The sequence below is a fragment of the Gambusia affinis genome, linkage group LG08 (genome assembly GCF_019740435.1).
Source record: "Gambusia affinis linkage group LG08, SWU_Gaff_1.0, whole genome shotgun sequence".
NCBI classification, from domain to species: domain Eukaryota; kingdom Metazoa; phylum Chordata; class Actinopteri; order Cyprinodontiformes; family Poeciliidae; genus Gambusia; species Gambusia affinis.
In genome coordinates, this window is record NC_057875.1 from 20,867,644 (window position 1) to 20,880,739 (window position 13,096).

Below are 13,096 nucleotides of genomic sequence, written 5' to 3' on the forward strand. Positions count from 1 at the left end.
AAATTCATTTCATATTTTGGTTAGAAAAAAAAGAGAGAAAGAGAGAGAGAGAGAGAGAGAGGGAGAGAGACAGTAATAATATTAATCTACAAATACAAAAGTGTAATGAGTCAGGGAATAAATACTGAACAAATCAGTGAAAAAGCTTCAAAAGTGCATGTTGTTCCCTCTTATTTCTCTTTACGTTGGCATCACACCAGCAGAAACAAAGAGCTGTTTCAAAATTTACACAGTATTGGTGTAATATCCTCATTGTGTCCCAACTCTGGGGAGTTTGGGTTTCAGTTTTTGTTTGTATGTGATCATCCTTCTTGTGGGTTTACTTATGTTTCACAGGTCTTGCCATATTCTGTGTATTCCTCTGTTATTGTTTCTAAGGTGTTGCCATATTACTTAATTTATTTAAGTTTAGTTTCTTTGCTTATTTTTTGTGTTTTGTTTCTATTATATTTTAATTACCTTCTCTTAGACTATTGTCAGTATTTTTTTCTTTGGTTTTCTAGACCCTTTGAGTTTTACTTCAGCTGCTCTGTGGTAATTAGTCTCTGACTGTTTTCTTCTTCCTCCCTGCCCTAGCTGTACCACATTTCCTCTGATTAGTTCCTCTGGTTGCCACTTTCCACTCCTGCCTCAGTATTTAAGCTCCTGAATTTTCGATACTCTTTGTTGGATCACTTTGGTTGACCTCTGGTCAGTCCAGCTGTTGTTTTGTCCAAACATCACATATTGTAAAAAAAAACAAAAAAAACCAAAAACTGCAAGTTTCTATATACGGTAATTTAAACTTTAGAATGTGGCATTTTGCAAGGCTGTTTTTTCAGCTTGTGAAATGACACATTTCATATATTTTGAGGAATGAATAAACAACTCTGCTGCTGAGATGTCCTTGATAACCATCTGAAGATTAACTAGTGGTGGATTTTTAAAATGGACAACCATCCCACAAAAATGCAGCCAAGTTGTTTTCACAGAAAGTGAAGGAAGCTGCTGGTCTGACTTAAATATGACTGAAAATCTAAGAGGAAAAAAAAGTGAACAATAGAGAGCGTATATGAGTCAATAAACTAGTTTAAAAACACTCTTAACAATGTCAAAGCCTTACCAAAAACAACCCCTTTGTTAGGATGTGTAACTTGTTCAATGTCCTTGTATCATTTCACTTTATTAAACACTAAACTAACTGACTTGTCAGTGGTTTTATTGTATTTAAACAAAAAAAAAAAAAAAAAGTGTTGCTCAGTTTTTATTTAAGTATTTATATAAATATTGCTGAGAAAAACAAAAATCTTTAGTCCATGTTCAATATCGTTGTGAACCTAACATTCTGGAAATCTCCTAATCTGTTTTCACAACAACGACCTCGGCGTTATTTTGGTTGTCACTCACAAATAGAGCAGCAGGTTGTCCTTCCTGTTGCTCTTAGCAATATATTACTGAGCAATTTCTGTCGTTTTCTTAAAAAAACCCACACACACACACACACACACAAATCAGTCAGTAAGATAAAATCCATGTGACATGCACCAGGTTGTAGTGCATAGCTTTACCATGAGCCGACGTGGTCGACATCTATGACAAATATTGAAAGTGCTCTGATGAAAACCGATCCTCGCTGATTTCAAACCTCATGTAGGCGATAATCTGCCATAAAGAAGGAATGTGAGTGGGTAAGGGTGTGCTTTGTGTATATAAACAGAACGGATGTCACCTCCAGGCTGGAAGCCATTAAGCGGCGAGCCAACGGAGTTGAAACCCCCTGAGCTGTGGGGATATCTGACCATCACCTGTTGACCCTGACCCGAGTCAACTGCGGGAAATTAGATGTTGTTAGCTTAAGGTAGGGAAATAACAGGTAGGGCCCATAGCTGACAGGAAAAAAAAAAAAGAATAAATTCAGGAAGGGAGACCTCAAATTTCACGAAAAACACTCACAGTCTTGGATGTAGATGAGGGGACTGATACCAAGCCGTGGGTTATGAAGCTAGAAGCTGGAGGCAATTAGTTAACTTATCTTTTGATCAGTAGGAAAGGTTTACCTTCCTGGCCACAGTTTCCAAATCCACCTATAGCTACAAAGCAGCTCACTCACTAACACACTGTCTCATTTGTTTAAACGTAATAAATGAGACCCAGAGATCACTTAGGGGCCTTAAGGTAAAGCTCAGTGCTGTTGGATTATTGTAGAGAAACGCATTTCGGGGGACTGCTGGAAGTTCCTCTTGGACTCCTTGATTTGTTTGGATATTGAGCAAAATCTCTCCACAAATCATCTGGCAAACATCAGTTTCCTAATTCATTTCAAGGTTTGATCTTTAAGTGGTTAGGTTTTAGTGCGTTAGCCCCACCCCCGTTGTCAAGAGACGAAGGTTGTCAAACAGCGAGTGAAAGTGAATGAACGGTGAAGTTTAAAAGAAAATTGAAAGCGACCTGGAACCGACCCCTGTGAAACTAGCCCATCCAGTGTTTGATATTCTGTTCTGAATCAAAATACTTTACTCATCTATGAGGTTACAATTGCTCAAGTGAAATGTATGTCAGGAATTTAAAAAATAATAATAATGAATGAGATAAAAAAATATTAATAAGAGGATCCAATAGAAAAATACTTCAATGAAAAAGCGAATAATTTAGTGGAAAACTCCTGAATCCACCTGATCATCATTATATTTATACTCAGCTGTTTCTCTCACAACTGATTAGCTCCCATACCAGCAGTGTACACACACGTTTATTTACGGCAGAACCTGGATCAAACACACACACACACGCACACACGCCAATAACATTTTGTTAAAATGTATTTTAATAAGTTGCTTGTTGACCATAAGGTTTACAGAGCTATCAACAATAACTCTGAATATTTGACCACTCTTTCTTGGCAAGAATGGTATAATTTATTCAAATTGTTTTGGATCTGGGAAGGTCGTTCCAAAAGTCTTCTTTTGCTTTCAAGGATTTCAGGTGAGGGTATTTCAAAAACAAAAGACCGAATTTATATTAAGTCATAAGTGTTTTGGAATTTTCACATTGATGTGCTTTATGCTCTAAATATTTTCACTCCTTATAGAGTAGCACTGGGAGAAGCTGATTAATTGGCTGGTCTATGGGCTTGAGTTGAGTCTGCAGTCTGATGTCCCTCTGGCCGTTAAAAAACAAAACAAACATTTCCTCAGTAACAATACAGGAAGGTGCTCCTTCAGCCTTTATTTTCCAAAAATTTAGTTGTAAACACAACATCTTAGGGTGTGTCAAACGGGTAAGCGATCGATGCCCTGCTCTATAGAGTCAGAGGAATCTCAGATCTCAATGTCGAGTTGAGAGATAGGACAGGTGTGACAGAAATGTTAGTGGTTTGGAAGCATTAAGTGTGAAGGTGCTAAACCGTGAGCTTGCTAACAATCCACTGGGTGGTGTCCAGCATGCGTTCACATTGGGGTGGATCTCATGTTTGTGGGAAATACAGAGAGCAAAATAAAACATGGAGACAGAAATGGCGTGTAGTTCTGTACCCACATACTGAAGTTTATCCATCAGCATGATTCTCAGAGTATAAGTAGACCAACACCTCCGTACTCCCTCCTGGATTGACATCAAATCCGACTGGCCGGTTAAAAGTTTACAGCTTTTAATAACCCGGCTAGCAGGCAGCTGTCTCTGGCGATTCCTGTGCCAGTTACCACCACAAGAATAATCCACTATGTGTCATGGAGAAGATGGAGAACTCCACAAATGCAAGGATTTGGCACCCTGCCTTCTGGTCATTCTTCAGCTAAGAAAATAAATAAAATATTTTTCCTTGCATCCAATGTACACAAATTGGTAGCAAGAAGTCAACCAATGTGTCAGATGTTGTGTGGTGATTTTATTCATTAGGTTTAGATGTGAAAAATATATATATATATATTTTTGTAATTGGGCCAAAAATGTAGAGCATGATTATTCCAGCTCATCTTTGCTGATTTTTCTTTTTCTTCTTGCTGATGGGGGGGAGGAGGACCAGCAATAGTGAACATAAAGACACTGGCAAACTCCTAAATAAATATAGATTAGGACATACTATTTTTGTGGTGAGGATGGATGCTTGATGGCTGATGTGAAATCCATTTCTGAGAGAAACTTGGATGGAGAAATATCTCCCGGGTGTTTGCATACTGTCTGTCTAGATCCACCGTCCATTCTGCAAAATGTGTGTCACCGTCTGATCTTTTTAAAGTCAATATCCCCATAAAATTTCTCACATTACTTGGTCGCAAGACCTGTCTCCTGCTTTTAGCGTGACCAAAAATTAAATATAGTCCAGAAGTAAACAAGGATCAACCATATTTCCGACAAATTAAAGACCTACACATTTGTAAACAAGAAAAGAAATGATATTGCTGCACACCGTATAAGCAATAAATATATAAAAAGACAAATCTCTCCATTGAAACAGTCTAGAGATCTTTGGATTAAAGTTGTAGTTTAAACGGCTGAGCTTCTTTGGTGTGAAACATTTCACGGATTGCAGTAATATCTGCAGGAACATCAGTGATTGTTACCACACAGATCAACACACCTGATGCTTTTCAGCCATTCGGTTGGAAATAAATGTGGGGGTGAGTTAATTTATTCCTCGCCAGAAATGACTTTCTTATTACGCTTGAAAAAATGTTTAAGAATTTTGTTTTTATTTAGAAACTCCATGACTGTCAAAATTAATATTAACACACATATGAAAAACGGGCCGTCTTTTATACCTTTTGATTTTTCGGTACAAAGCTTTGAAAACCATTTCTCATCGTTGTTCAGTTTCAAACATAAAATCTCAAAGTTCATTTGAAGTAAGTGATTGTAAATATGAAAAATTATTTTGCAAGCCTATATCATTTCTTCGGTTTGTTTTTTCCTGTAGGTAAGTACAATTATTTCACCAGCTCAGTTCTGTGTGGAGTTAGTGAGCATTGCTTAAACTAGCTTATTAAATTAAAGTCTTTTACATGTCATTGTGCTTTACAATTTATTTTGGATTATTTGTCCTCGATTATTTACGGAAGAGGATTAGGGCTACCGAAAAAAAAAAAAAATTATTCTGACTTCAAAGTCAGAATTCTGAGATTAAAGTCAGAATTCTGACTTTATGGTTGATCCTTTAATCTCAGAATTCTGACTTTATTCTCAGAATTCTGAGATTAAAGTCAGAACGTCAGAATTCTGAGTTTAAGGTCAGAATTCAGATTAAAGTAAAGTAAATTCTGACTTTATGGTTGATCCTTTAATCTCAGAATTCTGACTTTATGCTCAGAATTCTGACCGAATAAAGTCAGAATTCACTTTATGGTTGATCCTTTAATCTCAGAATTCTGACTTTAAAGTCAAAATTCTTTTCTTTTTTTTTTCGGTGGCCCTAATCCTCTTCCGTAATTATTCAATGCTAAAGCAATAAAACCTATTCCAAACTGTTTGACTAGTGTTTACCTATTTACGTCTCCAAGGTTTCCTTGGGATCACTCAGCAGTCCTTAGCTTGCGGTGATCTCAGTGCTACAATAATAAACACAGCCATACAACCATGAAAGGAGGAGATTAGGATACAGGATCTTTTCTTAGCATTTTCTGACCCGACTTTTTTCCACCACAGTCCCCATACGGTGAAATCCGAAGCGTCTTTGCTCAATTTCTTTCAGCGAGCCAGAGTTCTTCTGTTTTGCAATGCGTACCCAATACGATGACTCACAGGGAGGACGATGCCCGGTAACGTGACGGCGTAGTCCTGTTTTGGCTTTGCTTTACAGCTGTCTGGGGGACTGAACACAATACCTCACCCAATGAGAGCAGGAAAGAGGATGCTAAACCCCTGGGTTTAAAGGAATTCAGCAGCTTATGAAGCTTCATACTGGCAGCAGGAGGTGGAGGGGGGGAGGCTTAATCTTCCAGTGCAAGCCAACACAAGTTTCAGGTGGTCGAGCTCCTTGATCACTGCACCATGAGAACCACCTGAACGGTCAGTAATGGGGGAGGGTGGGAGCTGAGGATAGGAGGAGTGCAAAGGTCCAGGATGTCATGGTAACCCACCCCCGGGCCCCAACACTCACCCGGCATCCCACGGTCTCTGCACCGTTGACTTTCTAATTTAATGTCACCAAATTATTCTGCGTTGCTTTCTGTACGAGAGTGCCTCAACATAACTCATGTAAAAGCAACATCTGGCACGCAACAGGAGCATGCCGTCATGTGCTGCAGTTGTCGGCACCGCCACGGTCTGTGGTTATAATTCAGTCTTTGCGTTCGTGACCTCTAACGAGCACAAATGTGTGTCCAATAATGTTGCAACCGTAAGACAGAAGGTTGGCAAACATGAAACCCAGATATATCAAAGGTTATGGATCACCGCAAAGACCGGAGAGTTCAAAACCGGTGAACCTGACAGGGTGAGGGACTGTCCAGGTGCTTCAGTGTTCAGGTTTGCTCAAACCATGTCAATGGCAGGGCATCCAATTTATTATTATTTTTCTTTTGTAATGGATCACCTTCTGACATATCTGCAGAGAGAACTACATTGTAAATAGTAGAACACTGTAAGCAGTTTCTTGTTTTGTTTCTGAACATGTTGATTTATCTCCATTTCAACGGGTTAGCTGTGTCACTCTTGAACATTTTCACGTTTTATTTCATGCAACAACCGCGATATTCAAAGTATTTTATTTGGGCCTAATGGAAAAAGCAAAGGAACATTGGTCATGGTTGAGAGGAGGAGATGAATACATGGCAATATTTGAAGAGAACCTGACAGAGGTCTAAAAAGACCTAAGGCGACAATGTAGACTCAAAAAAAAAGAATTCACTGAGTATCACATTAGAAAAGTTTAAATGAAAGACCTAAATATAAGATATATAAAATTCAACAGACAGCAATGAAAACAAAATCTTTTACAGTAGAATGCAATGGGAAAAAAATTTAAGAGTTATGAATATTTTCGCAAGGCACTGTGTTGAGTGAATTACTGAGAAAGGAAAAGATAAATTTTTCCTTTATGTTTTCCTTTCTGTCTTCCAAACTGAAGACAGAATGGAAAAAAATTGCTTTAAAGAAAACTGTCAGACACTAAAACCACTACTGATAAAACAAAGTGTCATCGTTTTCACCTCTTAACATTTTTAATGCTCTTGGATGAGGGTACTGCACCCACTAGGTGCGTCTTGTACTCCTCCAAGAGGCAAAGCGATCAGGCGTTCCTTGTCCCTTGAACCCAGGTCGCGGTGGGCTTCCTGGAGGTGGTGGATGACCCAGGAGCCATCGTAGCCGCAGCCGGAAACCGGGCACCTCATGCCCCTGACGGACACCCTCCTTCTAGCATAGGCTAGCAGTATCCGCCGCTCCTGTGCATTTCTGACGCCATGCACCTCGTAAAGGTGTGTCCTCAGGCGCCAGGACTTGTGGTGACAAACGGGGCAGCGGTTCTTATGCTTGAACGCGGTCATAACTCGTTCGATGATCAGATAGCAAGAGGCCAGAGCACGCGGCCGGAAGTCCGGTGAGCCACCTGACTTCCAGTGTAAACAAACGCAAAATCGGGGCCCGCAAAACGGGGCTCAAAATTGGGTACGAATCGCGGGTAGCGGGTCCCCGATCTCCGGGTGGCATTAACCCAATCTCCGGAACGTTATGTTACGAGTCTAATGCGGGTTAAGTGTATTGTTAAAGGAAGAGACTTTCTCTGCCAGACGCTGACAACCAGGTATCACCATGTTTTTTCATCTTTACATCAACGACCTAGTGTACGAGATTAAATTATCGCTATGTGTTCCACGGTCAGACCAAGCAAAAAGAAATATCCCCCAAAAAAGTACTTCAATCGACAAGGGAACAAAGTCTTTACTTCCATACCAACAGAGTTGCAAAGAGCTCGTTGTCATCTGGTAAATTGTTTTAAATTGGAATTAGCTAAATTAGAAAAAATCTAAACGAGATCTGTTGCTTAAGAGATCTGTTTTGATTCACGTCATTTTTTGGCAGGAAGCACATTCCTTCATCATGTTGGTAAACCCACAGATCATTAATTAATTGAGCCTGTGTTGTCCATAGAAGCTCTTTACTTTGGATAGGACACAGCACCACACATGGGTTTATCAAGACTACATTGCTTGACTGAAGCATGGACAGAAGCAGATTCCTACTGCTGTTCCGGTTACAAGAGCATAGTCCGAAATGCAAACGCACTCACTCGCACCTGCTGCTGTTGAGCAAGCTCTGCACCGGCGGATACACAATGCTGTGGCTTAATCCTCAGGAAGAAGTTGGTTCTGCTGATTCCTGGATAAAAAAAATCCAGAGACACACCGAAACAATGACGAGGAAAACTACACCTGCAAGTGTTTCTTAGCAGGTAACCATCAACACATAACAACACACGTCATTTTACTCAAGCCATCATAGCAATCATTATGCCGATTGAATGGACCATATTTTTAGAGCAGAAGGTCATGGTGGCAGTACATTGTAATGTTTACTTCCTTATTTCACCAATTGGACTGCATGCAGGACAGGCTAAAATCTGAAGGAAAAGAAGAAAAAAGAAATGTGACTGATTACAGAGTTTCATATGGAAGCAATCAATTGTGGTGAACTGCGCATCGGCAGAAGTCATGCTGCACTCTTGTGTTTTGCATTTTAGTTTAAAGATGTCTGTGGGTTTGAGAGCTGAAAATGATGACACTGTTTTATCAGTAGTGGTTTTTGTGTCTGACAGTTTCCTTTAAAGTAATTTTTTTCCATTCTGTCTTCAGTTTTGCTTGTTTATGTTTTCCTTTCTCACTCAGTAATTCACTCAACACAGTGCCTTGTGAAAATATTCATAACCCTTAATTTTATTTCCCCATTGCATTCTACTGTAAAAGATTTTGTTTTCATTGCTGTCTGTTGAATTTTATATATCTTATATTTAGGTCTTTCATTTAAACTCTTCTAATGTGATACTCAGTGAATCCTTTTTTTTTGAGTCTACATTGTCGCCTTAGGTCTTTTTAGACCTCTGTCAGGTTCTCTTCAAGTATTGCCATGTATTCATCTCCTCCTCTCAACCATGACCAATGTTCCTTTGCTTTTTCCATTAAGCCCAAATAAAATACTTTGAATATCGCGGTTGTTGCATGAATAAAACGTGAAAATGTTCAAGAGTGACACAGCTAACCCAAATGAGCTATCCAGTAAAGTCATATGGACGATAAAATCCATAGCTGGTGAATAAGAGGGTAAAGGGATTTAAAGAAGGCAGGCAGAGACTTTGACATCTGTGTGTCATGCGTCATTAGCCCAAATAACATCATGCAGGGGGAGAGCTGCACCTCCTCATTATTTTCTCTCAAACCAACTTAATAACATCGTCGCCATTTTGATCAATTGATATTCTAAAATCTTTTTCAGCACCCTTCACACTTCTTGGCATCCATGGTGCAAATGTGTTCAATAGCCTTACATATGTCTTTTCTTGTACACTGAAAGTAAAGAAGAAAACAACCTTCATTTCACCCTAAGAGGTAACTGGGATAAATGTTTTTTTTTTTTTATATCGGAAGAACCATACTTATTAGCACCTCTGCTGTGAAAGCTTTGCGTAGAATCTCTTTGCCAACAGGACAACCCTTGGTCTTCTCATACAGAGCGACAGAACCTTGGACAATTCTTTTTGAACAAACTCTCTATAGGGTTCAGAGTCCTGGTTGGCAGATTCAAGCGGCCATCAACTCTATATGTTGTTCATATACCTTTTTTTTTCCTTCCACAGTTTTTTTTCTTTTTTCTTCCATCTATGGCGGTTGGTCCTGTAACTGCTGGGTTGCTAGTTCAAACACCCGCGCTGTCTGTCTCAGTCCCTGAGTCCTTGGGCAAGGCAAGACAAGTCCAGAGGGCCTGGTGGTTTCTGTCGCATGGCAGCCTCATTTTTATCTGACTGCTCCTGGACAGTTGTGGCTGCAATGTAGCTTACCACCATCAGCATGTGAATGGGTGTGTGTGAATGGGTTAATGACTCAGTATAGTGCAACTTTGGAGTTTTCTGGACTTGATAAAGCGCCATATATGTATGAGCCATAACGTAAGTTTCCACGTATATACTTGGACACAAGAATCTGTGAACTGCAAGCTTCTTTAACATTAAAATAGTCTAGTTGGTCACCCTTGTGTAGGGGTGCCAGCTTGTGACGACCCACTTCATCCTGCCCATTAATTTCACATACGTTACTGCATTTTAAGTGACTGCGGGTGGAGGCAGAATGAGTGGAATAAGAACCGCCCTGTCAGAGACTGTCTCCTGGACAAATGTCAAAATCATCAGTATTTGATATACGATTGCGCAAAGGCCCAACCATGACCATGACATCTCTGTATTTAAATCTCCCTTTTATTCGTCTAGGGGGAATTAAAAAAAAAAAAAAAAAAAATCGACGTTTTTTTAAAAATTTATTTTCATTTGATTTTTTTTTTCAACATCATCATCAAAATGAATACTGTGTGTGAATCACTTATACCCTATTATGTCATAATAAACTTCACTTCTTGAACTGAGTTACTGGATTGAGAAGCACCTGTATGCAGACCACTGAAACACACATTCCTGGTGATGAGACTGAGTGAGTTTTTTTTTTTTTTTTTTTTTTTTTCCCCCGGCTGCGACTGATTTTCCCCACATAGACCGGTCTTTACTCCGAAGCATTTAAGCCCCCATGTGTGGCGGTGTGCGCACACTCACTATTGGCTCCGGATCTTGTAGGGGCGTTGCTTCACCGTTATTGAGAGCTTTGGATGCACCGAGGGGTGCTGAAGAGGATGGCCAGGGGAAAGCTTACTTGGCACTGATCCCTCCTTTCAGTAAAACACTGCAGTTTACATTTGGCAGCCCTATTTTTATTTATTTATTTATTTTTTTAATGGAGTCTGGGGAGGGGAAGAGACGAGAGGATGAATGTGTCATAAACACGGATAATTTTGCAGAGGCCAGTGGGTGCACGTTTTCAGCAATGCGATGAGGCCAATGCACTTTGCAAGAGTTGCGCTCCAGAGAGCCTCCGCGGATCCCACGACCTGTTGCTGACAAGCCGGGGACTAAGGAGAAGCAGACGGAGAAGTCGGGGTGGAGGGGGAAAGTCGCGCAGCGCCGCTCGGTAGAGACGGAGGGTAGGGTACTGCCTTGGACGGACTCTACGTGGAGGAAATCATGCATCTTGCAATCTGGCTGGTTGGACTAACGTGTCATTTGTCAGCACTCGCCAGGGAAACCCTGCAGTACCGATTGCATCCGAAACAAGGTAGGTCTGACTCGAATCGCCTCGCTTGTCATGGGTCATAACGTATCTTTCATTACAGCGACACCTTGATTGCCGCCGCGTTGCCTCTCAATCCCACGTTTCGTTGCAGAGAGCTTCATCAAGCAGCTGTCATCGTATGAAATCATCACTCCGCTCCGAGTGAACGACTTCGGAGAATCGTTCCCCCACAAGCTGCACTACAGAAGGAGACGGAGGAGTGCAAGTGATGACCTGTCGGGCTCGCGGCTTCTCTACAGGATCGACGCGTTCGGGGAACGCTTCCATCTCGACCTGAGCGCAGACTCCAGCTTCATCGCCCCGTCCTACACCGTGACTCATTTGGGAGCGGAGCGGAGCGGCGACGCGGACTCACACTTCCACGACCCCGGCGATATGCGGCACTGCTTTTTCCGCGGGCACGTCAACGCAAAGAGCGAGCACCCCGCTGTGTTCAGCCTGTGCGCCGGTCTGGTGAGTCCCGCTGACTCTCCGGTTTCTCTTTAATCAAGCGATGCTGACATGCTTTCTCCCATTTCAATGGATCCCATCCATGCATATCCTGCAGAACCCGCAGTCTGAGTGAAGCGTGTAAGAGTGTAACAAGAGCAAGTGTTGCTGGACTAATGACGGAGGGATCCATGAACTCTGTCACCTATGGGGTGATGCGGTCTAAAGGTTGAGATTTTTGACGTTGATCTGATCAGTTTACCCCTCATTTTTGTAGGACGGAGCAAAGACAGGTCCTTGCAAAAGTAATAATACCATATTACCCCCCCCCCCCCCCCCCTCACCCCATCTCCACACACGCACACATAAATCATATAGGGAGTACAGCATGATAAATGAACTATGTTAATCTTTTTTTGTTTATAGGGGGAAATTTTGTGTGGCAGAAAATGTGCCTAAGCACACCGTCACCATCGTGAGATATGATGGCGGTGGTATCATGCTGTGGGTATGTTTTTCTTCAGGAAGGACAGGGAAGCTGGTCAGAGCTGATGGTTAAAGGATCGAGCTAAATACAGAGTAAACTTGGAAGGAAAGTTGTTTGAAGCTGCAAAAAATTTGAGATTAGGGATGGAGATTCACCTTTCGGCAGGAGCCTGATATTGAACATACAGCCAGGGGTACAATACAATGGTGTATGTCAGTCCATATTCTTGTCATACACAAGGGTGTTCCAATCTGATATCAATATCGAAAATCAATCCGATATCAGACAAGAAATGAGCATTATCATTATCTTGACCTGAATCTGAACTCTTAGATAAAAGCACACAGATAGAAGCACTCTATCTAGTACAGCATTTCCATCCAGCAGCGCTTGAATTGTGCTGGCTGACCACTGGTTACTAATACTTATTGTTGCTGCCTTTTGTTCATTCGATCAAGCCTTTTGTAGCATTTCACAGTACAAAATATGTAATAAAGGTAAGCCTGATTCATTCTGATATTGCGCAGGGTCAATATTGATACCGTCCAATGCTCAAAGCTGCAACATCGGTATCATATCGGAAGTGAAAAGGTCGGCCCAGTCAAAGTTCAACTGAAAATCTGTGGGCAGGTTTGAAAGTAGCTACTTTATTTGATTTAACTAAGCTTGAGCTGTGTTAAAAACTGTGTGTGTGCTGGTTACGAGAAGAAATGTGAAACGTTTCAGAGTTATGAGAGATCAAGATCAGTTTTTAATTGAGCTTTCAAGAAGGTCTTTCTAAGTTTTCCTTTGAGTTTATTGCCTACATTTTAACTTATTTTCATTCCAGTACCTGACCAGACTCAGAGTAAGGTGTTTTTGTGAGTCTGTGGGCGTGCGGAGG

At 41.0% G+C, this 13,096-nt stretch overlaps 1 protein-coding gene across 2 annotated transcripts in view; it reads left to right on the top strand.

Annotated features, from left to right (window-relative positions):
• The first annotated feature begins 10,750 nt into the window (after positions 1 to 10,750).
• The window catches only part of LOC122835252 (A disintegrin and metalloproteinase with thrombospondin motifs 20), a 92,678-nt gene continuing 90,332 nt past the window's right edge, over positions 10,751 to 13,096 (top strand). For both annotated transcript variants that reach the window (XM_044124135.1, XM_044124136.1), the window contains exons 1-2: positions 10,751 to 11,279; positions 11,389 to 11,750. In XM_044124135.1, the coding sequence (XP_043980070.1) occupies positions 11,189 to 11,279; positions 11,389 to 11,750 (453 nt within the window). In that variant the 5' untranslated portion in view covers positions 10,751 to 11,188. The remainder of the gene's footprint in view (positions 11,280 to 11,388; positions 11,751 to 13,096) is intronic.